This window comes from Sminthopsis crassicaudata, chromosome 3 (assembly GCF_048593235.1).
Source record: "Sminthopsis crassicaudata isolate SCR6 chromosome 3, ASM4859323v1, whole genome shotgun sequence".
Taxonomy (NCBI): domain Eukaryota; kingdom Metazoa; phylum Chordata; class Mammalia; order Dasyuromorphia; family Dasyuridae; genus Sminthopsis; species Sminthopsis crassicaudata.
In genome coordinates this window covers 450635547-450662640 of record NC_133619.1, presented here as the reverse complement: position 1 = coordinate 450662640, position 27094 = coordinate 450635547, and the positions used below count along the sequence as shown (strand labels likewise).

Below are 27094 nucleotides of genomic sequence, written 5' to 3'. Positions count from 1 at the left end.
CTCTTCATGAATAAGTGATTTCATTCCATCCTATCTTCTCCAGCAAAAGGTCTTTTCTCTCCCTAATCTTCAATTCTCTACTGCCTAGAAACACATGCTTCTTCCCATTTGATCCATGCATCCCTTTTAGCTCTCATCCTATATCTGCTAACATTTTTGTAGACTAAGATCCTTGAGAAGCCTATCTGTAATCTATGACTCTTCTTTCTTTCTCTTACCTTCCTCATAACTCTCTGCAGTATGGATTCTGACTTCATTATTAAACTGATACTGTTCTCTCTAAAATTACCAATGATCTTTTATCATATATAATGTTAATTATCTCTTATATATCTAATCTTACATCTCTCACAATATCCAATGACCTTTTTTAATCTTGATTTTTCTTGACCTATCTACAACCTTTGATGCTATCATCCCCTTGTTCTTGATCTTTCTTCTCTCTAGATTTTCAGGAAGATCTTTTCTCTTGGTTTTCTTCCTACCTTCCTGACCACTTCTCAGTATTCTTTGTGGAATTTTTATCCAGATTACAACTATCTCCTTTAGTTCCATCCTGGGCCTTCTCTTCTCTTTGCTCTATCATTTCAATTGATGTTCTCATCAATGTGTACAAATTCAACTATGGTCTTTAAACAGCTAATTTTCAGATCTACTCATCTAGCCCTAGTCTTTATTCATCCCTTCAATCTCATATTTCTAATATCTATTAGACATTTTGAATTACATGTTTCAAAGGCATATTAAACTTAACATATTCAAAATGAAAATCTTTATCTTTCCCCCTAAATCTCCTCTTCCCAATTTACTACTATTTGAAGAGCCACTAATCTCCCACTCACCCAGGCTTTCCACCTTCCTTTCTCCTATCCCTCCATATCCAATTTGTTGAAAAGTCCTATCATTACCTTTGTAATATCTTTTGAAAATGTACCCCTTTCCCCCCTGACACTGTCACCATGCTGGTATGGGCACTTATCACCTCACAACAAGACTATTGTAATAGCCCGCTAGTTAATTTCCCTGTCTCAAATTTCTCCGAAGTTTATTACATTCTCTACTCAGCAAATTGATCTTCCTAAATTACAAGAATGACCATGTCAACCCCTTATTAAATCAACTCCTATGACTCCTTATTGCCACTATAATCAAATATAAAATTTTCTTTTGTGCTTTTAATGTATTTCAACATATTGAATGGAGTCTTCCATATCTTGACTCCAAGAATTTTTCTTGGATATCTCCCATGCCTGGAACTCTCTCCTTCCTTATTTCTACTTTTTGCTTCCTTCAACTCTTAGACAAAGATCCATCTTCTACAAGAAATCTTTTGCAGCCCTCTTTAATCTTAAGGCTCTCCCTTTAAGAGTCTCTCTAATTTATCTTCTTTCAGCATAGTTGTTTGTGTGTAGTCTACACACACACACACACACACACACACACACACACACACACACACATACACCTGTAAACTTCTCAAGGTAAGGGATAATTTCTATACTGTATTTAGCACAGTATCTGGGATATAGTTGGGATTTAGTAAATGTTAGTATATGATTTAATGAGATTTATTACTATTCAAAAGAGATTTGAATAACAATTCGTGAAGGAAAAACAAAATAGATGAAAGATACACATTGGTTATAATATGAAAAATAATTACATTTATAGCCTAGGAAGTTAGAACATCAGCACATGTAGTTTAGGCATGTATAGCAAATGGACAATGCCCTAGACTTAGGGTTAAAAATAGAGTAAGTATATTTGGTTGGGGGAAATTGGATGACACTTCTAAAAATCACAAGTATTAATCTCTAATGCTGAAAGTTGTCATTTAACACAAGCATTTCCCCATTACTTCTCCATGATTACAAATTATAGAACACCATAACCTCTGGAGAATTAAAATTTCAGATGACCCAAAGGGCAGGACAGAAATAGATGTGGGATAATAAGGAGGCTGCAATGTATAATGAAGAAGAGATTTGAATGCCAAAAAATAGTCTTAAAATAACATCAAAGAAGTATATTATTGGAAAAGAAGGTGGGCAATAAAGAAATAACAGATGGATAATTCAAATGTTATGATAGTACCCAGTGTTTTCACATATTTCTTAATATGTGAATATAAAATGGAACATGACTAATACTGAACACAGGAAAAAAAGGATACATTTGTTATTTAGTATGTTGAAAGAACTAATGGGAGCAGTAATTAGGCCAAATGAAATAATAAACATAATTTTTGCAAATCAAGAAGCATTAAATAAATGTTGGCTTATTATTATTATCAGAAGTAATGTTAAAAATCCCTTTTAACAATGAAGGTTTCAATTTATAGGGAGTAAACTGGCAAATATAACAAACATTGGAACTAGTCAATGTTGGGTGGCATGAAGATAAGTATATTATATCTTTGATGGAACTGTAAATTTATATAGTCTTGAAAGAAATTTGGAATAGTTAAAATATAACTAAAATTCTCATGATCTTTAACCCAGAAATCTACATGTTAAAGACAGAAAGAAAAATTCTATCTACTCTAAGACACTCATGGCTGTACTTTTTCAGTGGCAAAGAACAGGAAATAAATAAAATACCCATTATTTGGGGAATTGTTGAATAAATTGTAATATGTAAAGGGAATGGAATCCCACTGTGCCTTAAAAATGATGACTATTGAAAATTCAGAGAAATATGAGAAATATTATAGAAATTGATGTAGACTAAAGTAATCAGAACTGGATAAACAATATATCAAATGACCATAATAAAATAAATGGAAAGAACTACTTTTAAAAAAAGGAGAAACTGACTGCTTTAATTATAACCATCAAGTTTGTTCTCAAAGAAGTAAGAAGAAAGTGCAGGCCTTTCCTTCTCTCCTCCTTCCCGCCCCCCACAAATATAAGTAATTATGAGTCTGGAGCACTGCAGACTCAGTACTAATCCTTACAGCAAATGAAGTATGTGAACTTTTACATTATATAAGGTTTTTCTGGATCTCCCCAGCATCTAAAGCTTTTTCTAAAAAGTTAACTTGTAAATATTTGTACATACTTCTATGTGTTTATGATTTGTTTTATGACCTATAATGAAAATTTCTTTAAGGAAAGGAATATTTTAGTTTCTCTTTATATCTCTAAAACCTAGCATGGTGCTTGGTACATAACAAATCCTTAATATATAAATTCATATTGATTGATATGATTTAAGTTACTGTTTAACTTTTTTCTATTTCTTTATTTATATAAAACCTTTGTTATGAGGGATGGTACACAGGGTAGAAGAGAAGTGATTTAATTGGAAAGTAAATATATATATACATATATATATATATATGTATGCTATTTCTGTTAATATACTATGTTTTAGTCCTTGATGATTAAAAATCAATAAACAAATTTTCACAATTAGCTAGAAGTCATAGTTGATATAGTGGTAGACCCAGAATCAAAAAAACCTGAATTTGATTCCTGCTTCTTCAACATCCTAGCTTTGTGACCACTTCAGCCTCAGTTTCATCATCTGTATAATAAGAATAAAATAATAGCACCTACTTCATGGGGATATTGTGAGGATCTAATGAAATAACATTTGTAAAGGGTTTTATAAACTTTTAAGAACTACATAAATGATTTATTATTGTTTGTTATAAAGTCTATTATAGACTTAGTACTATGAAAGGTCATGATACAGGAAGGGAAGATGAGAAATGAACTCTCACAGAGAACATCTGCCATCAGTGAGGCTATAATCCAATTGAGGACATGAGACAAACACCACAAAACAAATTAAGTGATTAAACATATTAATTATTAATTAAACTATGAGTAAACTATGCAGTACTCACTAGCAGTAAATCCAATTAGTTTTTTTTTTTTATGTGAAAATTAAGGGTAGTTGAAAAAAAGGATATAGATCCTTTAGAAATAAATAAAATTCAATTTGATGCAGGAGACCTGACAAAGACACTTTTTATCCACCTCTTGACAGTACATGAACATTGTGTTCAGTTCTAGAAGCAACATTTTAGGGGGAAAAACAGTGACAAGCTTGAGGGCATGCAGAGAAAAGTGAAAAAGTTGATAAGGGGAGTTGAAATTAAATAATCCTTTGAAGAAACTGCAGAAAGTCCTCACCCATCCCCAGTCTAAAAGAAAAGACTTGGAATTGTAAGTAATAATTGATTTTCAATATTGGAAAAACTGCTAAATGGGAGAAAAAGTTAAATTTCCTTTTATTTAACACAGATATCAGAATTATGAAAAATGCATAGACGTTGCAGAGAGGTAGATTTCAACTTGACTAAAGTAAAATCTTCCTAAGAGAATTTTTCAAAGTTGAATCAGGTACTACAGATCAAAGGAATCCCTCATTTCTTGAGGGCTTCATATAGAAAATACAAGACTACTTTTCTTGTAAAAGGCATTCTTGCTTGTGTATGAGTTAAAATAAAATGATTATTGATATATGCGTTAGGTAATAACTGATTAATGATTTTATATGCATAAGAAAATGATGGTAATGGTTAAAAACATGGCACTCTATTACAAAACTTTGAGATATACAAAAAAGCAGAATGAGGAAAATAAATCAGAAAAAGAAATAAAGGAACAGTAGAATAAAGATATCAAGTACAAGAAACATAGAAGCCACAAGAGGCAAAAGGTTTCAAGATATAGATAGTTAACAGTGCCAAATGTCAGACAGGCTAAGAAGACTGAAGACTGAAAAAAAAAAAGGCTTTTGGATTTCACCAGAAATTCATAAATTTCATACACTTTGAAAGAATTTCATCAGTGGCAGAAGGTCAAGGCCAAATTAAAAGCATTATAGAAAAAAATAATGGAACACAAGGAGTATAGAGTGGACGCTCAGAAATAGATTTGGGGGGAGAGAAGGTGAGAGACTGTAAGACAAACGAAGTATAATGAGTAAAATCTATCTATGATATATTTTATATATATAATAATATTTATACATTTTATATTTATGATATATTTTTTCATGCATGATATAAGAACATCATGGAGAATAAGAGAAGATACTAGAGTGCAAGAGAATAAGATTTTTAATTGAAAATGCAGGGAGAAGGAAAATACATTACCAAAAAAGAGCCAGTAATTCTGACATACACCCTATATTTTGGGAGAACAAATTTCACAGGGCTCAAAGAAAAAAATAAGTACAATCTCATAGCTTGAAATTCTACAAAGGAAGTATGCTCAAGAATGCCCCAAAACTTTTAAAAGTCAAATTCTGGTGATACTAACAAGATCAATTCTAATGGAGAAAGAAAAAGAGAATAAAAAGAGTGATACAGATATCCAGGAATATAGCTGATTCAATCATTTCAAGACATGCAAACTTTAACTGATCAACATTTATTAATCTTTTACTATCAGGCACTATGTGCTAAATGATGGCAATTCAGAGACAAAAGTGAAACTAGCCCAACCCTCAAAGAGCTGATATTCTAATGGGAAGCACAATGCACATCTGTATTTACCTGAATATGTGTGTGTGTGTGTATGTGTGTGTGTGTGTGTGTGTGTGTGTGTGTGTGTGTGTGTGTGTTTATGTATGTGGGTGAATGTAAAAGCAACATAAGCTGGTAAAATCAGGAAAGGTTTTCTATACAATGTGATGTTTGAACTGAACCTTGAATGTAGCCATGTTTTGCAAGAGGTAGATAAATGTGAGATAAGTATGCATTCCAAGTACAAGAGATGGTTAGTAAAAAAATGGGCATAGAGGTGTGTGTGTGTGTGTGTGTGGGTGTGTGTGTGGGTGTGTGTGTGTGTTGACAAATAATTTAAAAATAGAACTACCAAAAAGAGGAGCTAATATAGAATTATAAAAACAACAAGAAGCCAATGGAAGCAAGGGTAGGTATTGGAAGTTATCAATACAAAACAATACATGAGCCTGTGAAAATAATGTCATGTGTATGAAAGTTCAGGTGATGAAAATTAAGAATAAAAATAATTTTTAAAGCTATGTTGAAGATAACAAGAAGATTAAAGAAAAATTGTATCCAACATTTGGGGTAGATGGAACACTGATAATAGACAAATGTTTTCTCTCTGAAAAGAAATATAAATAAACATAATTAATGGGATTGTTAATTTTTCAAATAAAATGGTGATATGTTAGGACATAAAGGAGCTGAGATCAATGGTGATTATTTCTTAATTTTTCTTAAGATGTACTAAGATTTCTTAAGATGTACTAGAAGGAAAAAAGCTACATAAAAAAAAGCTAAAAACAATTGTTGAACCTTTTCCATCCAGTACAGGACAATACAAGAAAACTTTCATAAACCTCTGACCAATTTTAATCCTGATAGACAGAAACCCTAGAGAATAGATAGATAGCTCAGAATCATCACAGAAGACAGGACTATATCACTGTCTAGACAGGTAACAATGAAGCTACAGCAGTTAACAATAATAGAAGAGTGCCCAAAGACAACATAGCTGAGAAACAGCAAGACAGAGTAACAGATCAGATTCCAGTCCAGTATTTAGTTAGCTTATGTCCAAGCAGGAGGCAATACCAGCATCAAGGAACTTGTGACCATCATAGAGCTCCAATAGCCTACAATATAACTAAAATAATAGACAAGGGCAGGCCAGACTCCAATCAACCCATGTCTGATCCATAGCAAGAAAAAACAGGGTCCAAGAAAAAACCTGGGAATCAGTGAAACTGGGATTTTGCAGGAGGCCTGCTAGCACCTTAGAAAACATCTGGTTAGGCTCTGTCCAGTTTACAGCAAAGATTGAAACTAACTTTAGGTTTGGCACAGGGCAATAACTAGGAGTTCTTCTAATAGAGAAGTCATGACCCAAGCTAAGTTAAGCCACCAGAAGAAGACTGAGCAAAAACCCAGAAAATCTTGCATAAGTAAAGGCCCTACATCTTAGTCACCACATGTAGGACAAAGCAGGGCCTGATCACTCCTTCCAAGAGTAGAGGAGGAACAAGAGTTCAACTCAACAATGGTGGCCCAAATGTGATGCTGATACTGGGTATGAACAAAAACAAGAACTTTATAAATATAATGAAGAAATATTACAGACTGAGAAGTGTAGAAGATAAGCCCTAAAGAGTAATTCAATAAGTCTAATCAGAGCCTCAAAGTAAAAAATAACCTTACCACAAGGACTATAAGAGTACTGGGAAGAAATGAAGCAAGAAATGTAAAATTTAAAATTTAAAATAAAATGTCACCTAAGGATGTAAAAATGGGAGAAATTGAAAGCTTAAAAGGGAATGTAAAAAACTTTACATATGATTAGACTCCCTGAAAATTAGAAAAGGCAAAGAAGAAAGCAATGAATCCATCAGACAATAAAAAAATTAAAATGAAGTCCAAAAATTGAAAAACATAGAAGAAAATGAAGAGCATATAGTATGAATGTGGCTATAAAAACATTCAAGGGGAGATGATCTTAGAATCACTAGATTAACTTAAAAATATTGCCGTAAAGAAAGGAGCATAGATACCTTATTTCAAGAACAACATGAGAAAGACAAAATCAGAGAGAGAGAGAGAAAGAGAGAGAGGAAAAAAACTTCACTGCTCACTTCCTGAAAGAAATTCAAACTTTCAGAACACTATATATAACCCAAACTCAAAGCTTATAGGCCATGGAGGTGGGCTTGAGAGATGCTATAACAACCACCACAAAAAAAGAGTTCAAGTATTATGGGCACTATATTCAGGATTACTTTTGACTTTGCAGCTATCAACATGAAGTCAAGTAGATCTTGAAATATAATATTCCAAAAGGCAAATACAAAAGTTTATAACTAAGAATAACTTACCCTTCAAAAAGTGTTCATAATACTACAGGGGCAAAATGACCTTTAATAGAAGAGAGGATTTTCAAACACTTCTAATGAAAATATCAGAGCTAAGTAGGAAATTTGAAATGTAAATACAAAAATAAAGAATAAACTATAATTGTAAATGCATTTGAGCTTTGAAAAAGGCTAAAGAATTAAGTACTCACATTCTAATAGGGAAAGAAGAAACAAATGTCTTTTCAGAACTCTAATGTCTCAAAAAGTCAAAGAAGTCATTAAATAAGATAGATGACTTAAGGATAGTTTTGTTCTGTAATAGTAGTTTTTTGAGAATAGAAAAGTCAAATATAGTACAGAAGAAAGAAGAGGGCTAAGAAAGCTATTGTCTTATTTAATAGAAGTGCAGAAAAAGAAAAAAAGATGTCTAGAGGAAGAAATGAAAGGAACAATTATCATGTGAAATTCACTCTCATCTGAACCAGATAAAAAGAGAATTAAATATAATTATAGACACCCTTATACACATACACACACACACACACACACACACACACACACACACACACACACACACAGAGGAAGAGAGGGAAAGAGAAAGGAAGGTAGAGAGGCAGAAAGAGAAAAAGAGGAGGGAAGGCTGAGATAGGGACAGAGTTTGGTATAGAAATGCATTAAATTCAAAAGTGGTCAAGAGGAGAAAGAGAGGAAAAGGAGGGAATCATCAATAAAAAAATAGTCTTAAGCAAAAAAAAAAAAATGGGAGGAGGGTATTTAATAGGGGAAATTAAAAAGAAAGAGTAAAAAACCTATGATCAGTTAGAAAAGAGGAAAAGAAGAAGGGCATTGGAGTGGAAGCACTGTTTTCATGATCTACCATAAGTGTTAAATATACTTCTTGTCTTTGTAAAGGAGGGGGAGGGGAGGCAAAAAGGAAAAAGTTCAAGGAAATAAAAAGAAGGGAAATTTAATAATAGTTAACAATATAATGAATTCCATTTAATGGGATAAACTTTCCAATAAAACAAGAGATGATAACAAAATGGATTAAATAGAATTCAAGCATACTGGTTACAAGAAAAATTGAAAATGCAATGATTCTCAGGAAATTGAAATAATGTATTTTAGCAAAATCTATCTTGTTTCAGAAGAAGAAGAACAACAACAAATTATACCCAGTTCTGAGAAGAAAAAAGTAAACATTACCATAGTGAAAAGTGATATAAATTAAAACTACATTATATTTAAAGGCATAATAAAAAGCAAATTAACAATACATAATAGATAAATGGCATAGTATGTAAAATAATTGTAGGAAAAGTCAAGCAAAAGTCAGAAAGAAATAGACAATAAAACTATAACAGACAGGGGCCTCATAATAAATCCTTCAAAGCTAGAAAAATATTACAAAAAGATGAAGAAGTGATTAAGTATCTGAATGAATTTTACAAAAAGTTAGGTATAAAAGAATTACAGTGATTATTGAATGGAACCAGAAAGGGATACACATATTTCTTCTTTGGTATTTTTACAAAAATTGACCATGTATTTCAACCTGAAAAATTCACACAAAAATGCAGAAAATCAAAAATATCAAATGTATTGAATGCACTAATAATAGTATAAAAATTCTCTCTCATCTATCTATATATACACACATGTAATTTAAGGAAAAGATTAAAATTAGGATACTAAGTGATCTATTAAATAATTATTATATCAAAGAACAACCCAAATAAACAATAGAAATGTCATTAAAACAGTATAAAAAAAAACCCCATAAAATGGTACTAAGATAAGGGAAATATATTTAACTACTTTCATCAACAACCTGGATGGAGAGTACAATTCAACAAATTAAGCATTCAACTAAGGAAAACATTAGAAGAACAAAAAATTAAAAAAACCTAAAAGTCAAATTAGAAATTGCAAAAATCTAAAACAGGAGATTAATAAATTTGAAGGCAAAAAACCTCTACTGGATTATTAAAACTAGATGTTAAAATGAACTATTTGTATCAAAAATGAAAAAGAAGAATTTTCAACCTTTAAAGAAGAAATAAAACAATTATCAGAAAATTTTTTGAGTAAACATCAAAACTGACAATGCAGATGAAATGAATGAGTATTTACAAAATTACAAAATACTTGAACTAAGAAGAAATAAATTAACCCAATATCAGAAAAAGAAATTAAAAATGAATAAGCTCACAAATAAGAAAAAAAAAAAAAAAAACAGGACTAGACTACAAGTGCCTGATACAATTAATTCCAATATTAGATGATTGTTTACAAAAGTAGGAAAAAAGATAAAAAACATTTTGTATATTACAAATATGATATTGATTCTTAAGCCAGCAGGGAAAGGTAAATAGAAGAGGAAACATACACCAACATTCCTAATGAATATGAAACAAAATATTAAATGAAATAGGAACAAAGAGACAATAACATTATAAATAATATGTATTGTGACAAGGTTGGACTTATAACTGGAATGTACAATTAACTCAATATAAGAAAAGCTACCAATACAACAAATTATTTTGGCAACAATTACCCTCCCCCAAACGATCATATTTATGTTAATAAATGTTGAAAAAATTTCACAAAATACTATTTCTATTTTAAGAATCTTTAAAAGAAAGGAATGAATGGATTTTTTCTTAATATGGTACAAAGTATCTGCCTATTTTCAAAAGCAAATCTTATGTGTAATGAATAAAAGCTAAAAAATTTTAAATAAGTGCAGGGATAAAGCAAGGATGTTCCTTTTCATTATTGTTATTTGATATAGTTTAAAAAATGTTAGCTATAGCAATACAAGGAAAAGAAATAAAAAGAAACATGGACAAAGTGATAATAAAGCTATTATTTTTTATAGATGATAATATGGTCTACCAGGAAAATTTTAAAGAGTCAACTAAATTTAATTGAAACAATTAAAATCCAGCAAAGTATAGGCAGGATATGAAATGAATCTATATAAATCAATAATATACATACATACATACATATATATCACCAATAAAAATAAGAAAAACATTTATTTAAAATAATTACAGGATATTTAAAATATCCCAGAACTTATCAACCAAGAAACTCATAAGAATTATAAAAGTAAAGTTACAGGTAATCTGTACAGAATATAGAACAATATAATTGAAGGTATGTTAATTGTGCATGGTTGAGAGATGAAAATATAATAAAAATAACTCTACCTGTTAATTTATCTAATGGCAAATTCATAAATCTTCCAAAAGATTACTATATAAGACTGGAAAAATAATGATGAAATTCATCTAAAGGAAGAAAAGGTCAAAGATTTTGAGGGAAATAATGAGGACAAAAGTAGAAGGGAGGCCTAGCAGTGCCAGATCTCAAACAAAAAATCAGTACTCATTAAACTTAATTGGGACTGGTTAAGAAATAGAGGTCCATCAACAGAACAGATTAGCTAGTAAGAAAGGAAACACTTTTTACAACTAAGAACAGGGGAAGAATTCATGACCAAATAGAGATAAAGAGGATCACAGAGGATACTATGGACAATTCTGATTGCATAAAATTATTTTTTTTTATAAATTAGACCAATATATCTAAAATTATAAAGAAAACAAATAGGGAGAAATTAAAAAAAAATTCAAGCATATTTCTCTGTGAAAATATCTCATGTGAAAGACATAAAAGGAACTGAATTAAATATTTTGCATCCCTACCCCTTGAGTCAGTGACACCACTGTTAGGCCTGTATGTTAAAATGATCAATGAAAAATAAATAGAAATTATATGTAGAAAAATGTTTATGGCTACTCTTTTTATGGTAACAGATATTTGGAAAAAACAAAAAGGAAAATTTGAGATAAACCTGGGGAAATTTATATAAACTGATGAGGAGTAAGCTGAGCAGAACCAGAACAATTTATATAATAATGAAAAAAAAATTGTAAAAGTAAATTTTGAAAGACTTGAGACTATGATAAATGCAATGACCAATTAGGATTCCAGAAGACTAATGATGATGCATGTTAGCCATTTTCTGACAGATATGTGATGAACTTAAGGTTCATTTATAAATATAGCCAATGTGGGAATTTTTTTAATTAGCTATGCAGATGTTTCCATTTTTAAGAAACTACTTTCAACTGTGTGTGTGTGTGTGTGTGTGTGTGTGTGTGTGTGTGTGTGTGAGAATGTGTGCGGCATGTATGAGAGAGAGAGAGAAAGAGAAAGTAGGTAAGAGAAGAACGGTAAGGAAAAAGAGAGGGAAGGAGGGAATGAGAGAGACAGAGACAGAGACACAAAGCCAGGGAGACAGACAGAGAAAGGTGGGGTGGGTGAGGGTGGATGAATGATAGGGTTGCCAAAAAATAAAGAAAAGAGTGTCATTGAAGCATTATTTTAATGCACAGAAGAAAAAGAAAGCAAATAGAAGACACAGACACATAGGACAACTTTGAAAGATCATAATAAACTTAGTATGACTTCATCAAGAAATAATCATACCTAACTAGACTCATTTTCTTTTGTAATAGGGTAATTAGATTGTAGGAACAGGAGGAGGCTTAGACATAGTACAACAAGATTTAAATAAAGTCTCTGAGAGTCTCTCATGCCATCCTTGTGGAAAAGGAGAGATAAAAGTTTGATTGTAGCACACTAACACAAATATGGACCTTCTTGAATGAATAAAGCCAAGGAATTAATAAATTGATGCTAATTTGGACCCTGTCATAAAAGATCAATAATCTAGAACATTTGGCCAAATCTAAGGTGAAGGAATTCAATAGGTTTAAAAGTGGTATCTTAATCTTAGGTTAAAAACTCCCCCAAAAGTTTTAAAAATCTAGAATGAGAAATTCCTTGTTCAGAGATCAGTTCATCTCACAAGAGGTCTGTTTTTTTTTTTTTTTTTTTTTAATGAATTCTAATGCCAATATCAGTAAATAATGTGATTTGCAACAACGAAAGCTAATAACACCTAAAACTACATAAGAAAGAGGCATAGACTTGAAAGAGGAGATAGTTCTAAAGTTCTCTGCTCTGGTATTTGTAGTCTTATATTCCATTCTTGGTACCAGAATTCAGGAAGAATATTGATACTCTGGGGGCAACTAGATGGAGCAATGGATAGAGCACCAATTCTGAAATCAGGAGACCTGAGTTCATATGTGACCTCAGACACAACACTTCTTAGCTGTGTAACCCTGAGCAAGTCACTTAACCTCAATTACCATGTGGGAAAAATATATTGATAATCAGAGTATATCTAAAGTATGATGACCAAGGTGGTAAGGGAACTAGAGAATATTTCACTAACAATTAAGGAAAAGAAATAGGAATGTTTAATCTGTAGATGAGAAATCCTGGTGAGACATGGGATCATAGAAACTACTTACAAATCCACCTAGTTCCACTCCCTAATTTTATAGATTAGGAACCAGAAGCTCAAAAAGGATGTGCTTTGCCCAAAGTAATAGTGAAGCTTCAAGAAACTGATATGTTGTCATATGGAAGAAAGATTAGGGTGATTAGGGAATTAAAGAATCAAGAGGTTGGTAGGTGGTGCAGTGGTACACCTAGAGTCAGGAAATTTTGAGTTCTAACCTGGCCTTAGATTTTTACTGACTGTGGGATCTTGGGTAAGTCATTTAATGCGTCTCATTTTTCTTATCTGTAAAATAGATATGATAGCATCTATCCCTTATTGATTTTATAGGAGCAAAATCCATATTTTATAAACTTCAAAAGATTATTTAAAATTTAGTTTTTGTCATTGTTGTTGTTATAATGGTATATCTCAGCCCCAGAGGGCAAAAGGGGACCAATGGCAGAGAGACAGGCTCATCTATCAGTTCAAAATGAGAAAAAAAAAAATCTATATAATTATACTTGACCACAAGTAGAAAGGATAGCCTTAGAAGACAATAAGAAAGTTTCTCTTCCTAAGAGATTTTGAGGGGAAAAGCTAAATAAGCACTTGATGAAGATCATAAGATCATAAATTAGAAAGACATCTAAGGTCATTTTGTCCATGATTTAGGAAGAGATTACAGTTCAGGTATGGATTAGACCAGTGGTCCTCAAACTTTTTTATTTTTTATTTTTTTTTATTTTATAATTATAACATTTTTTGACAGTACATATGCATGGGTAATTTTACAACATTATCCCTTGCACTTACTTCTATTCAGATTTTTTCCCTTCCTCCCCCAACCCCCTCCCCCAGATGGCAAGCAGTCTTATATATGTTAAATATATTACAGTATATTCTAGATACAATATATGTGTGTAGAACCGAATTTTTTGTTGCACAGGAAGAATTGGATTCAGAAGGTAAAAATAACAGTTTACATTCATTTCCCAGTGTTCCTTTTCTGGATGTAGCTGGTTCTGTCCATCATTAATCAATTGGAATTGGATTAGCTCTTCTCTATGTTGAAGAAATCCACTTCCATCAGCATACATCCTCGTACAGTATCATTGTTGTATAATGATCTTCTGGTTCTGCTCATTTCACTCAGCAGGTCCTCAAACTTTTTAAATAGGGGGCCAGTTCACTGTCCCTCAGACTATTGGGGGGCCGGACTATTGTATAAACAAACACTTTGTCTCCACCCCTCAGCCCATTTGCCATAACCTGGCAGGCCGCATAAACGTCCTCAGCAGGCCGCATCTAGCCCACGGGCATAGTTTGATAGTTTGAGAACCCCTGAATTAGACTATATAGTCTCTAAAATCACTTTTGAGTGAAATTTGATGGCAGTTCTGAAAGCTAGTCAAGAATTTCTCTCAGAAGTTTGGAAAATCAGTGAAGAGGAAGTACTATTCTGGATTTAACACAGAACAATTGGTTGGTGAAGAGAAAGCAACAAAAATCTTGTTAAAAAGTAACCAGGTAATAGTAAAGTTCATAATAGTTGAGAAAAGGTACACTGAGAAAAATCATTAAACCCTATAGTTTAGGAAAATAGATTTTTAAAGACTGAGAGAAAAGATAGTGATTAGATCATTCTTAGGTAACATTAAAAAAAAGGTTTTCAAAGAAAAATTTTAACATTGAAATAACAAATGACTGTGAAAAGGAAAAATGGAAAAGGCTTCTTAGAAGTCTGACATAGTAGCCACATGGAGAACAGACTGATAGCTTAGAGGGCTTAAAAATGACATACAAAAGATGACAGGAGGGACACAAAAATAAATGTAAAGAATTTCATGATCCTCTAGGGTTACTGTCAGGAAGACCAAAGCCTAGAGGAAAAAAGATTGTAAAAACATTCTCAACATAATAAGAAAGATTAAAAGAATCAAAATTTTTGACTTTATATTTTTATGAAGTTGGGCAAGTCACTTAATCTGTTTGCTTCACTTTCCTTAAATGTAAAATGGGAACCATAACAGCCTCACAGGTTTATTATTGAAAGAATGAGAGAATATTTGTGTTCCCAGGTCCTGTTATCAAATTCTCAGATAACATAGAGCTAGTGAAGATAAATAATATGCTATATTGTGCTACATTAATAAAAGCCTATTCATTTCTACATTTTAAAAATTTTAAAAATAGACATAGTATTTTGTGATCAAACTTATCATTTCAAGTAACATGTACTTATCACTTGATAGCATAGAACTTTTATTAGAATAATCTTGGCAGGATAGCATGAAAGTATCATGATATTCATTTCACAGATGAGGAAACTGAGGTTCTGAAAGGCAAAGTGACTCCCATGAGTAACACACCTAAGAAGCACAGATCCTTTTGACATACAATTCAGTGTTTTGTAAAAAGACTATAGTTTGAAATAAGTAACTTTGTGTAAATAGACAATAGAGATAAGCAGAACTATTTAACTTCTAGTTTGGTTCAGACTTCTATATAAAAGATAATATAGAAGAAACACAATTAAAATGGAATTAAATCCGTAGAGAGATGAGATAATAAGAGAGCATTTGTATAACATAAATTAATTTAAATCACCTGATTGGAGTGAATTAAACCCCAAGATACTCAAAGAGCTTCCAAGTGTCATCACAAAAATCATACCATAATTTTTGAGGAACCATAGAGAAATGAGAGGACTGCCAAAGTACTAAAGAAGGGCAAATGTCAATTTTCTTTTTTTTTTTTTTTTTTAATTCATTTTTCCAAATTATCCCCTCCCTCCCTCCACTCCCTCCCCCCGATGGCAGGTAATCCCATACATTTTACATCCCATACATAGGTTACAATATAACCTAGATACAATATATGTGTGTAAATACCTTTTTCTTGTTGCACATTAATTATTAGCTTCCGAAGGTATAAGTAACCTGGGTAGATAGACAGTAGTGCTAACAATTTACATTCGCTTCCCAGTGTTCCTTCTCTGGGTATAGTTATTTCTGTCCATCATTGATCAACTGGAAGTGAGTTGGATCTTCTTTATGTTGAAGATTTCCACTTCCATCAGAATACATCCTCATATAGTATTGTTGTTGAAGTGTATAGTGATCTTCTGGTTCTGCTCATTTCACTCAGCAACAGTTGATTTAAGTCTCTCCAAGCCTCTCTGTATTCCTCCTGCTGGTCATTTCTTACAGAGCAATAATATTCCATAACCTTCATATACCACAATTTACCCAACCATTCTCCAATTGATGGACATCCATTCAACTTCCAGTTTCTAGCTACAACAAAAAGAGCTGCCACAAACATTTTGGCACATACAGGTCCCTTTCCACTCTTTAGTATTTCTTTGGGATATAATCCCAATAACAGCAATGCTGGGTCAAAGGGTATGCACAGTTTGACAACTTTTTGGGCATAGTTCCAAATTGCTCTCCAGAATGGCTGGATTCTTTCACAACTCCACTAACAATGTATCAGTGTCCCAGTTTTCCCACATCCCCTCCAACATTCATCATTATTTGTTCCTGTCATTTTAGCCAATCTGACAGGTGTGTAGTGGTATCTCAGAGTTGTCTTAATTTGCATTTCTCTGATCAGTAGTGATTTGGAACACTCTTTCATATGAGTGGAAATAGTTTCAATTTCATCATCTGAGAATTGTCTGTTCATATCCCTTGACCATTTATCAATTGGAGAATGGTTTGGTTTCCTATAAATCAGGGTCAGTTCTCTATATATTTTGGAAATGAGACCTTTGTCAGAACCTTTACTTTTAAAAATATTTTCCCAATTTGTTACTTCCCTTCTAATCTTGTTTGCATTAGTATTGTTTGTACAGAAACTTTTTAGTTTGATGTAATCAAACTCTTCTATTTTGTGATCAATAATGATCTCTAATTCTCCTCTGGTCATAAATTCCTTCCTCCCCCACAGGTCTGAGAGGTAGACTATTCTCTGTTCCTAAATGTCAATTTTCAAGAAGGGTAGAAAGGTAAATTTGCATCACTATAGATTGGTCACTTGACACTATGAGTTCTTGGGAATATTATATAATTAATCCTTAAAATAACAGTTTAAGAAATCTTAGAAAAAGAAGTAGTGATCACTAGAATTTAAAATGGGTTCACTAAGAATTGATGCCAAAACTAATCTTATTTCCTAGTTTGGATTTTTTTTTCCTAGTCTTACTGACTTTTAAGACGAGGTCAGTAGAAATAACATTTTTATTTCAACAGATATTTGGGAAAGGTTTTCATGACAGTCTTGTGGATAAAAAGCATAAATCTTAGCCAGTTATAATTAAGTGAATCAGCAATTTCTTAAATTACTATGTTTAAGTAATATTAAACATATTTAATATGTTTAATTATTTTGTTTGTTGAAGATCATATAATCATAAATCATAAAATCAATAAATCTTATGATTTTCAACAATTTTAAACTAGTGGTTGAAGTCAACCTGGAAAGAAGTTTCTATTGGTATATTGCAAGGGGTTGTATTTCACCTCTGCTTCTCAAAAATGTTTTGTTTTTTTTCTTTGAACATCTAGTTGGCATTGTGCTCCAGACCTGGATTCAGGAGGAAATGAGTTCAAAAGTCTTCCTTGTTGTATGACCCTGGGCAAGTCACTTAATCTCTGCTTCACTTTTCTCAATTGTAAAATAGAGACCATAATAGCTTCACAAGATTGTTATTGAGCAATATGAGAAATTATTTGTTGATCACTTAGCACAGTTCCTGGCATCAAATTTTCAGAAAATGTAGAGCTAGGGAAGATAAACTAATATACTAAGTAATAGAAACATTATCAAGTTATTTGCAAAATAACTTGATAAATTAGGATAACCATCTATATCTGGGATAATGAAATTTCATAAAGACCCATGTAGAATTCTGTGCATATAGATTCAAAAAGTTGAATGCACAGACACTGGATGCCATTAGATAGTATTGCATAGGAAGAAAATGTAAAGCTTTTACTTGCCTATAATCTTTAAAAGCTAGTAAAGTGATATGGTTTCTAAATTAATTAATACAATCTTTGACTCCATCAAAAGAAACATAATATCAGTAACAAAAAGATAATAATCCCTGGGTACTTAATGTGGAGCAAACCATGTCAGGTATGTTATGTATGTGTTTTTTTAGAGGGTAACAACTAAAGGGGGACAGTGACAAATATGAATATATCTGAAAAAGGGTAACCAAACAGAAAATCTGAGATTATAGCATGTGTGTGAGAGGAACAGTTAAAGGGAATAGGAATATGTTGTATAGGAACTATGCCAAGTAATCAAGAAATATTCTCTCATTTTCTCAAGAATAATCCTGTGAGGCTATTATGGTCTCTATTTTATAGTTGAGGAAAGTGAAGAGAAAACTTAAGTTATAGTTATCTAAACCATATGAAGAGTTGGCATATAGAACAGGAGTTGAAGTTATTGTACATAGTTTCAAAGGGAAAGATATAACTCAAAAGAGAAAAGATGCAAAATAAATATTGAGAAAGAACTTTTATTAGAACCATTCATGACTGAAGGTGTTATCTTTGTGAGATGGTAGTTTCACATGAAAATAAGCAAGTCCTTTTTTAAATCAACCATATATTTTTAAAGTAAGACTTTAGGTCTTAGAGACCATAGCAAGGAATGGATCCAAGAGAAGTAAAGTTGTAGTTTTACCTTTTTCTTTCTCTGAGTTTGGAGGGAAGGATAAAAGAATAGAGGTAAGGAGAGTGGTAAGCTTAAGTAAAGATGGAATTACATAAGGGAATTTCTAAAAAAAAAAAAATGTTCTTTTTTCTTTTCCTTAAAAAAAAGTGAGGTCATCTGCTTAAGTTAAAAATAAACAAACTGGAAGCTAAAGAAGAGTGACCAAACTCTGCAGCTATGGGGCAAAGGGACATGTTTGGAAGAGAAGAAATGAATATAAGTTCACAAAATTAGTGTTTCACTCCATCTTGACTAGAACACTTTAGGAGTGTATATAGTCCTTGATATAAATTTTTACTTGAATATTCAAAATAAATTCTCAAGATTAATTGATTGTTTTGTCCATAAACTATAACTAGAGGATTGCTAGTTATTAGTACTTCTTGGTGGGAAGGGATGCTTATAGGTTACCTGTCTGCTATTTTGACAAGCTTCTTTCAAACCTGTACTGATTACATGCCAGTCCCTTGTCACGATCCAAAAGAAATGAAAGTGATTAGTGAAGATGAACCAGAGTTAGGCATCAGTCAATATTTAAAAGTGGTAAGAATGTCCAAAGGTAAAATTTAGCATCTGTCCAGGGTGCTGAAGAAGAAAGCATTAAGAATTGTCCATGGTATCTAGTCTGAGAAAGGAGTATATAAAAACCAAAATGTGATTAATGTGCTCAAGTCCAAGGAACTGAACTACTAAAGGTATGAGATAGAGAGTAGATTGTTGATGTCACTATTATTGATTCTCTTATTTTTCCTTAGAGAATTTTGAGTAAAATGAAAAGCTGATGGTTTACATATATAAATCATCATCATTGGCAAAATAAATAAAGCTTCAAGAAATCATTTAATTATTCTAATCCTTACCTGCTTTATCTCCAATAAGAAAACAATATTTGCAATGATGCTATAATGTAAGAGCATTGAGATCAAATATGGGTAGCATTACTTTTAAAATTTTAAAGTGCTATAGGAATATTACTGCTAATCTTATTTTTTTAGTCTCTCCCTCCATCTCTAACTTTTATGCTTTTAATATTTTTATATACAAATATTGATAGAAAGCTTCCTCAAAATCTATTGTCATACTCTTGCTGCCCTCTATGGATCTAGAATATTCATGTACAGTTTAGTAAATATATCATGCTAATAATTCAATTCCCCCCCCCTTTCCAATAATTTCCTCTTCAAAATCCCAATCTATTAATGCAATGATTTACTATTCTTTATAGGATGGAAACTAGTGAAATTAATTTGATCACTCCTATCATTTCCTTTTGCTTCTCTCTGAAAATTAAACTTCCTCACTCCCTTTAAAAAAAGGCTTCTATGATTAACTACACTTGTTCATTATTTAATGTGGTATTCCTTCAAAATATGTGTTTCATTTTGATTTTATATCTCTTTGTGTTCTTGAATTTTTAAAGAGGAGCCTTCTTAAGCTTAAGAACTATTCCAGGATGATCTTATTTCCACTACTCCACTTGGTACAGCATTCTATATACAACTTATTTTTCTACATGTGTCTTGAACTCTTAATTAGGTCATGCTATTGTCCATATATGTAGAATATTTCCTTACACCTATTTTTTGTTCTATTTTTTGAAAAATATATTTTGAATTTGATTGCTATTTTCAATGCTATTTCTACTTTCCAAAATATTAAATAACTTGGACCAATGCTATACCATCTAAAAACTTAATGAATGCATACTCTTAGTTCCTTCACCAAGTTCATGAAAAGATGTTTCAGAATACTAGCTCTAGGCTTGATCCCATGTTGGAGGGAGACTATTCCTATTCTTCTAGGATATACTTAACCAATAATAACTACCCAGTGGATGTCACCTTCAAGCAGTTGTACATCCATTAACAATAATATAGTGTAAATTATGCCATCTTATTTTGTTAATGAGAATGTCAATTGAAACAATATAAAAAAGCATTAGTATAGTACAAATTGATATCTTTTTTGCTCCTTTCTATTTACAAGGCCTGTCATCAAACAGAGAAGGAAATTAAATTGATCTGGAGTTGTTTTTCATACAACTATATTAGTTATTGCCTAGCATATTATACTATTATTGAAAATTAATTGTGTTAAATGCCAAATTGACGTAATTATTCTTTATCCCTTCACATAGCTACCTTCAATGATAACAATTATTAAATTTTTAATACTCAGATACTCATGAGACCACACACTACTGATATGAACAATTAGTTTTTGTTTTTAGTTTAGTTCTGCTCCTTACTTCTATATTCTGGTTTTCTGCTCTCCCTCTTAGATGGCATCAATTTGGGTTATTTGATTCTAGTTCAATGCCTAGCACAGAGTAGGCACTTCATAAAGGTTTTTTCAATTGATCTCAAGCTTACTTAAATGTGTGTGTGTGTTATATTAATAAAAACATGTAGACTACTTCTTACAATCTTTTATTTTTAGCTTTTTCTACTTACTGGTAAATAAAGTGGTAAGGAGTAATTTTTTCAGACTCTAGTTACATACCATTCCTTTTAGCCTTAAAAATTATTTTTTAAGTGTTTTTAAACTTTATCTTGCCTCCAAAGAGTTTGTGGCAGCCCTTTTTGTAGTGACAAAGAACTGGAAATTGAGTGGATGTCCATCAGTTGTGGAATGGTTAAATAAGTTATGGTATGTGAATGTAATGTAATATTATTGTTCTGTAAGACATGGTCAGTAGGACTGGAGAACTGATGTTCTGTGAACTGATGCTAAAATGAAGTGAGCAGAACCAAGAGAATATTGTACACAGCAGCAACAAAATTATGTGAAGATTAACTGTGATGGACATGGTTCTTTTCAACAATGAGGTGATTCAGGCCAATTCCAATATACTTGTTATGGAGAGAGCCATCTGCATCCAAAGAAAGGACTATGGGGACTGAATGTAAATCACCACATAGTATTTTCACTTTGTTGTTGTTTTTCCTTCTCATTTTTCCCCTTTTTTGATATTATTATTATTATTATTATTATTATTATTATTATTTTGTGCAGCATGATGAATGTGGAAATATGTTTAGAAGAACTGCACATTTTAAACATATATTGGATTATTTGATGTTGGAGGGGCATGTGGGGAAGGAGGGAGAAAAATTTGGAACATAAGGTTTTGCAAGGGTAAATGTTGAAAACTATCTTTGCATGTATTTTGAAAAAAAAAACTATTATTACAAATAAAATAAAATCTTATCTTGCCAAATCAAGCCATTTGTCTTTCTTAGTGGCTTAGCTCATTCAAGCTTCCTTTAAGTATTCTCTTCCATCTATACTTTGTTTTTCCTTATATTTTCTATGGAAAGCAATATGGCATAGTAGAAAGAACACTAGAACTAGACCAGGATTCTGATTCCTTCTCTGCTAATAAATATGTGACCTGGAGCAAGCTAAATAAATTCTCTAGAACCCAGATCCTTAAGTGATAAACAAGGATATTTGGACCAGAGAATCTCTAAGATTTTTAATTAGATCTAAATTTATGGAATTTTATGAGATGCTTTTATTTTTATTTATTTATTTATTGGGGGGGGGGAACTGTTAAAAATTAGCAAACCATAATGAATTGCTTCATTTTTCTATTTAATTGTTATATGTTTTAAAACACAGATATACTGCTATCTTACTATGCCAACATTGCATCTATTGTAGGATAGCAAAGTTTTTAAGACTCTTGGAGTAGGAAGGGATCTGGATGTCAATTAACATATTTCTTTTTTATAGATGAGAAAACTAAGATCCACAGTGAAATGTTTAGCTCAGAGTCACATACCTAATCAATGACAGAGCTGTTTTTAAATCTCTTGAGTCCCAGTTTAGATGTCTTTTTACTTAGATCATACTTCCTCTGGATTTGGTACAATGTAAGCCCACCTTGAATCCTACCCGTGTCTAACCCATTACCTCTAACATATTAGGGTGGACACTGAAAAATATTTATCTAAGTTAAATGAATTCCCCAAATAGCTTAAGCCAAAGAATTTTGGATTTAACAAACTAGCACAAAAAATTCCACCTTTAAAAAAACATACAGAATAAATTCTAGGTTTTTTTTTTTTTTTTTTTTTTACATAACAAATAATTCTTTCCTACCACAAAATATTTTCACAAATAGAACCTGTCCACAAAATATTGGCCCTCCACACAAAGATTATTTTCATTCCCATTCTCTAAATTTTTCAAATAGAAAAGTAAATTAAATCATTTATCTTGTGTCAGAAATTTACTTTGCATAGGTCTTTTGTCCTTACATTTTGGGCCATTTGGCGGGCACACTATCTTTCTAAGGTAGTTTCCTAGGAATAATCCTTGGGAATGTGAGCCAACTCACATGTGTCTTCCTTATTCACAGCAGTCTCCTGGCTAAGCTAGTTGGAATTTTTTTAAAAGGAGGATTCTGCTGGATTGGTTTCAACCTTTTTTAATTCACAACAATTCTAGTATTCTCCATTCAGGATTTCATAAGATAGGGAAAGTGATTCTACTATATTCACTGAAAACTATTCAAATGCATGTTCCCTTCCCTAAAATCTAAATGGATTTCCCATTCAAATCCTGTCTTCTAGAGATTTCAATAAACTCTCTAGATATATCCACAGATTACAAATATATTCGGCATTTATCTATACAATATCTTCAAAATTATACCCAATATGGAATCATTCAATAGTTCATGGCATTGTATATCTCCTTTGTAAGAACCATATTTATAGTGATTAAATATACAGCAGAGTGGGAGATAAAATTCAGGACTAGATTATTCTAATTCAACAATTTTATTCAAATAGTATCTATTATTATTTCAGCGGCTACTAGGCCATATTATGTAATGATAACTGTTTTCTCCTTACCTAGTTTATATGTGAATCTATCAAACTAAGTATCTGAAAGTATTGTTCTTTAGTAATTTTTCAGTCATATGAAATTCTTTGTGATTCCATTTCAGTTCATCTTAGAAATGAGGAAGCTGAGGAATAGGATTAAATGACCTTTCTGGGGTCACATAGCTAGTAAGTTCCTGAGGCCAGATTTGAACTCAAAAAGATGAGTTTTCTGACTCTAGGCTGAGCATTCTATTCCCTGTGTCACCTAGCTGCCCTGAAAGTATTATGTGATCTTTTTCAAAAGAATTGTTAAAAGTAACCTGAATAACAGTACAAATTTTTCCTAAAATCACCAAAAAATAACTAATTAAGTCTTCTATCCCAAATCAAAAAAGTTCAATGCTCTAGCTCAGTGGTCCTCAAACTTTTTAAATAGGGGGCCAGTTCACTGTCCTTCAAACTATTGGAGGGCCTATATATAGTTAAAACAAAAACTCACACTCTGTCTCCACCCCTCAGCCCATTTGCCATAACCAGGCAGGCTGCATAAACATCCTTAGTGGTCCCATCTGGCCTGAGGGCCGTAGTTTGAGAACCCTGGGCTGAGCTCTAAAAAAATCCTTTATTTCATGTTCTCTATGTTATTTTGTGATCAATTTCTAGCTTCTGAACACTACCAGGGTGGGGAACTCATAACAGCACAAGGTACACCATTCTGTTTTGAACATCTTTAATTGTTAGAAAATTCTTTTTCATACTGAAATAAAATTGACCCTCATATAATTTAAGTCCATTGATTCTAGTTTAGGCAGCAAATGATAGCAAATAAACAGAATGTATCATCCATGTTAAAAGCAGTTATCACATACCTTCCTTAAGGGCAGAAGGACAAAAGAGGTAAAAATCCAAAATCACAATCTTTTCTCTATTCTAAATATCTTGAATTTCTGATATGAAAAAGTTTAAAGACTTTTCATCTTTCCCCTCATTACCTTTAGTCCTTTCTTTCAGGATACACAGTGGTTTGTCAGAGCTTTTCAAATGTGTGGATACCTCTGGTTTATTAAAAAAAAAAAAAACATTTTCTCAGAAGCAAAATCAGCATTACAGAAAAACACATGGAAAACTGTTCAAGAATATTGTTTCTTAGAAGTTTTTTTTTTTTATACTACTTCAACATGATCCAACAATTCCAAAGATCTTTATTTCAAAATTCAAAAGTAAAATATTTATGAAGTTTGCAAAAGCATTTGAGTAATAGACACTATGCTATTTTAAATGGTGGAAACTTTTCTCCAGAATCACTTCAGCAAATTATTTTAAAATTTGTACTAGATGGGTATGTTTGTTCTTGCCATTAGAAAATATTGACTTACATCTAGCCTGTATTCAGAAAGAAAGCATTCTCCATAGAAATGGAAATGAATTTCAAATTATTTATATTCATGATAACTGTATCCCAGACAAAATCTCTAAGGTAGATCATAGGTAAAACATTTCTAGTAGTACTATAATTGTTATAATGTTCATTAAATGTATATTCAGCTCTTGAAGAAGGCCTTCTGTGGCATGATGGAGAAATCTTTGTAGTGCTATTAAGAATATTCATCAAGTACCATCATCTGAAAGTGGTACTTTGATGAGTAAGAGAAACTCATCTATACATTTACATGTAATGCAGAAGGTAGCAAGCAAACTATTCTCATTAGAAGGTAGAGGAAAATTGGAAATCTTTCTCATTTTCTTAGAAAAATAGTTTACACAATTATATAGATTCACTAAAGCCATTTCATTAATCTCAGAATAAATGATCTTAATTATTTTTGTTGTTGATTAAAATTAATACTGCCTATCTTGATCTCTTACCTCATTTATTAGCAATGATCTGAATAATATTTGGTGAGTTTAAAAAATAAAATACATTATTAAAAGTTTGATTTCCTATCTAGGTTCATGAAGAGAATACACATTAGCATCTGTTTGCAATAATGTTCAGCATAAAATATTATTATCACAATGGCAGATCATAGAATTAGTGTTAAAAAGAGACCTTATGACTCACGCAGTCTAATTATTAGAGGAAAGGACACTGAGGCTTAAGAAAAGTTGCTAACTATTTAAAGATACAATTTAATAAGAGGCAGGGACAGATTCAGAATACAAGTCCTTGGACTCCAAATCCAGTACTCTTTCTACTGTGCCATATTGCTGCTAAGAATTAAAAAAAAAAAAAAAAAAAAAAAAAAAAAAACAGACAAAAGTAGCATCTTTGGAATGTTTTCCAGTTTTATAAAATAACAAGTTTCTGGTTTGTATATTAAAGAAGCAGTTTCATTATAACAATATCTAGTATGTATGTATGTTTTTCCCTATATATGCACAGCCCCATATTGATATATACATAGTAAATGCGAGATGATTCCAAAGGGTCTTATTTTTATTATATGTATCACTTAAAATAATGGGAATTTTAACAATATTTTTTCCAAGGAGCAGGAAAAAATGAAGCAAGATGAAGGAATCAAGAAGGCATTGTGAATGAAAACATTTTCTTCGGAAGATTTTTTTTTTTTTTTGGATGTAAAGTTGAAGAGATCATCTAGCTAAATCTGCATAATTAACACTAGGTCTAGTTGGTTAAAAGTAAAGTATACCAATTCCCCTCCCTCCCACTAAACCTTGTTTACACCAAGTTGTCTCCACTAGGAAAACAGCCCATACTTAATTAAGTCTAATTTTCCAACCCTTAAAAATGTTTTTATATTCTTTTTGGACACAATATTAATAGTGATAAGAATCCTACCAAGATCAAAGAATTATTTCTTTCCCATTGAATGTTGTATTTAACAAGATCATGCACACTTTAAAATACTTTAACAAAACTGATTATATTTTGTTACTAGTTCACTGAACTCTCCCCCAAAGACATACTTTTTTTTTTTTTCCCTAGCCTGTGGATTATCTGTTTCTAATTTTTTTTTATTTTTTGATCTAATGGAGTATTTGTTTTTCTCTTACTTCCTACCTTTTCATGTTGAGTATCAGCCATATCCTCCATTGTCACCACTTCCAATCAATCCCCAGTGAGATATGAAATTGATTTTAATTCAGGAAAAACTTCATTTCCTGTTTCCCTCAGCTGTAATGTGATAGGGTTGGACAAGTTGATCTCTAAGATTAATTCTGGTTCTAAAATCCTATAAGACAAATATACTACTTTTATCAAAGATGAAAGCCAAAGCATTTCAGTAGCACTTAACTGTACACTTGGAAAAATATGTCTGAGACCAGATTTGAACTCGGGTCCTCCTGAATTGAGGGCTGGTGTTCTATCCATTGC

General features: G+C 31.8%; 1 protein-coding gene across 4 annotated transcripts in view; it reads right to left on the bottom strand.

Moving 5' to 3' along the window:
- Positions 1–27094, bottom strand: part of FIGN (fidgetin, microtubule severing factor) — a 181057-nt gene that overhangs the window by 96698 nt on the left and 57265 nt on the right. The window contains exon 3 of one of the 4 annotated variants that reach the window (XM_074303258.1): positions 24747–24809. The exons of the other annotated variants lie outside the window; for them this stretch is intronic. Within the exon in view, the coding sequence (XP_074159359.1) occupies positions 24747–24809 (63 nt within the window). The remainder of the gene's footprint in view (positions 1–24746; positions 24810–27094) is intronic. 4 annotated transcript variants of the gene reach the window in all.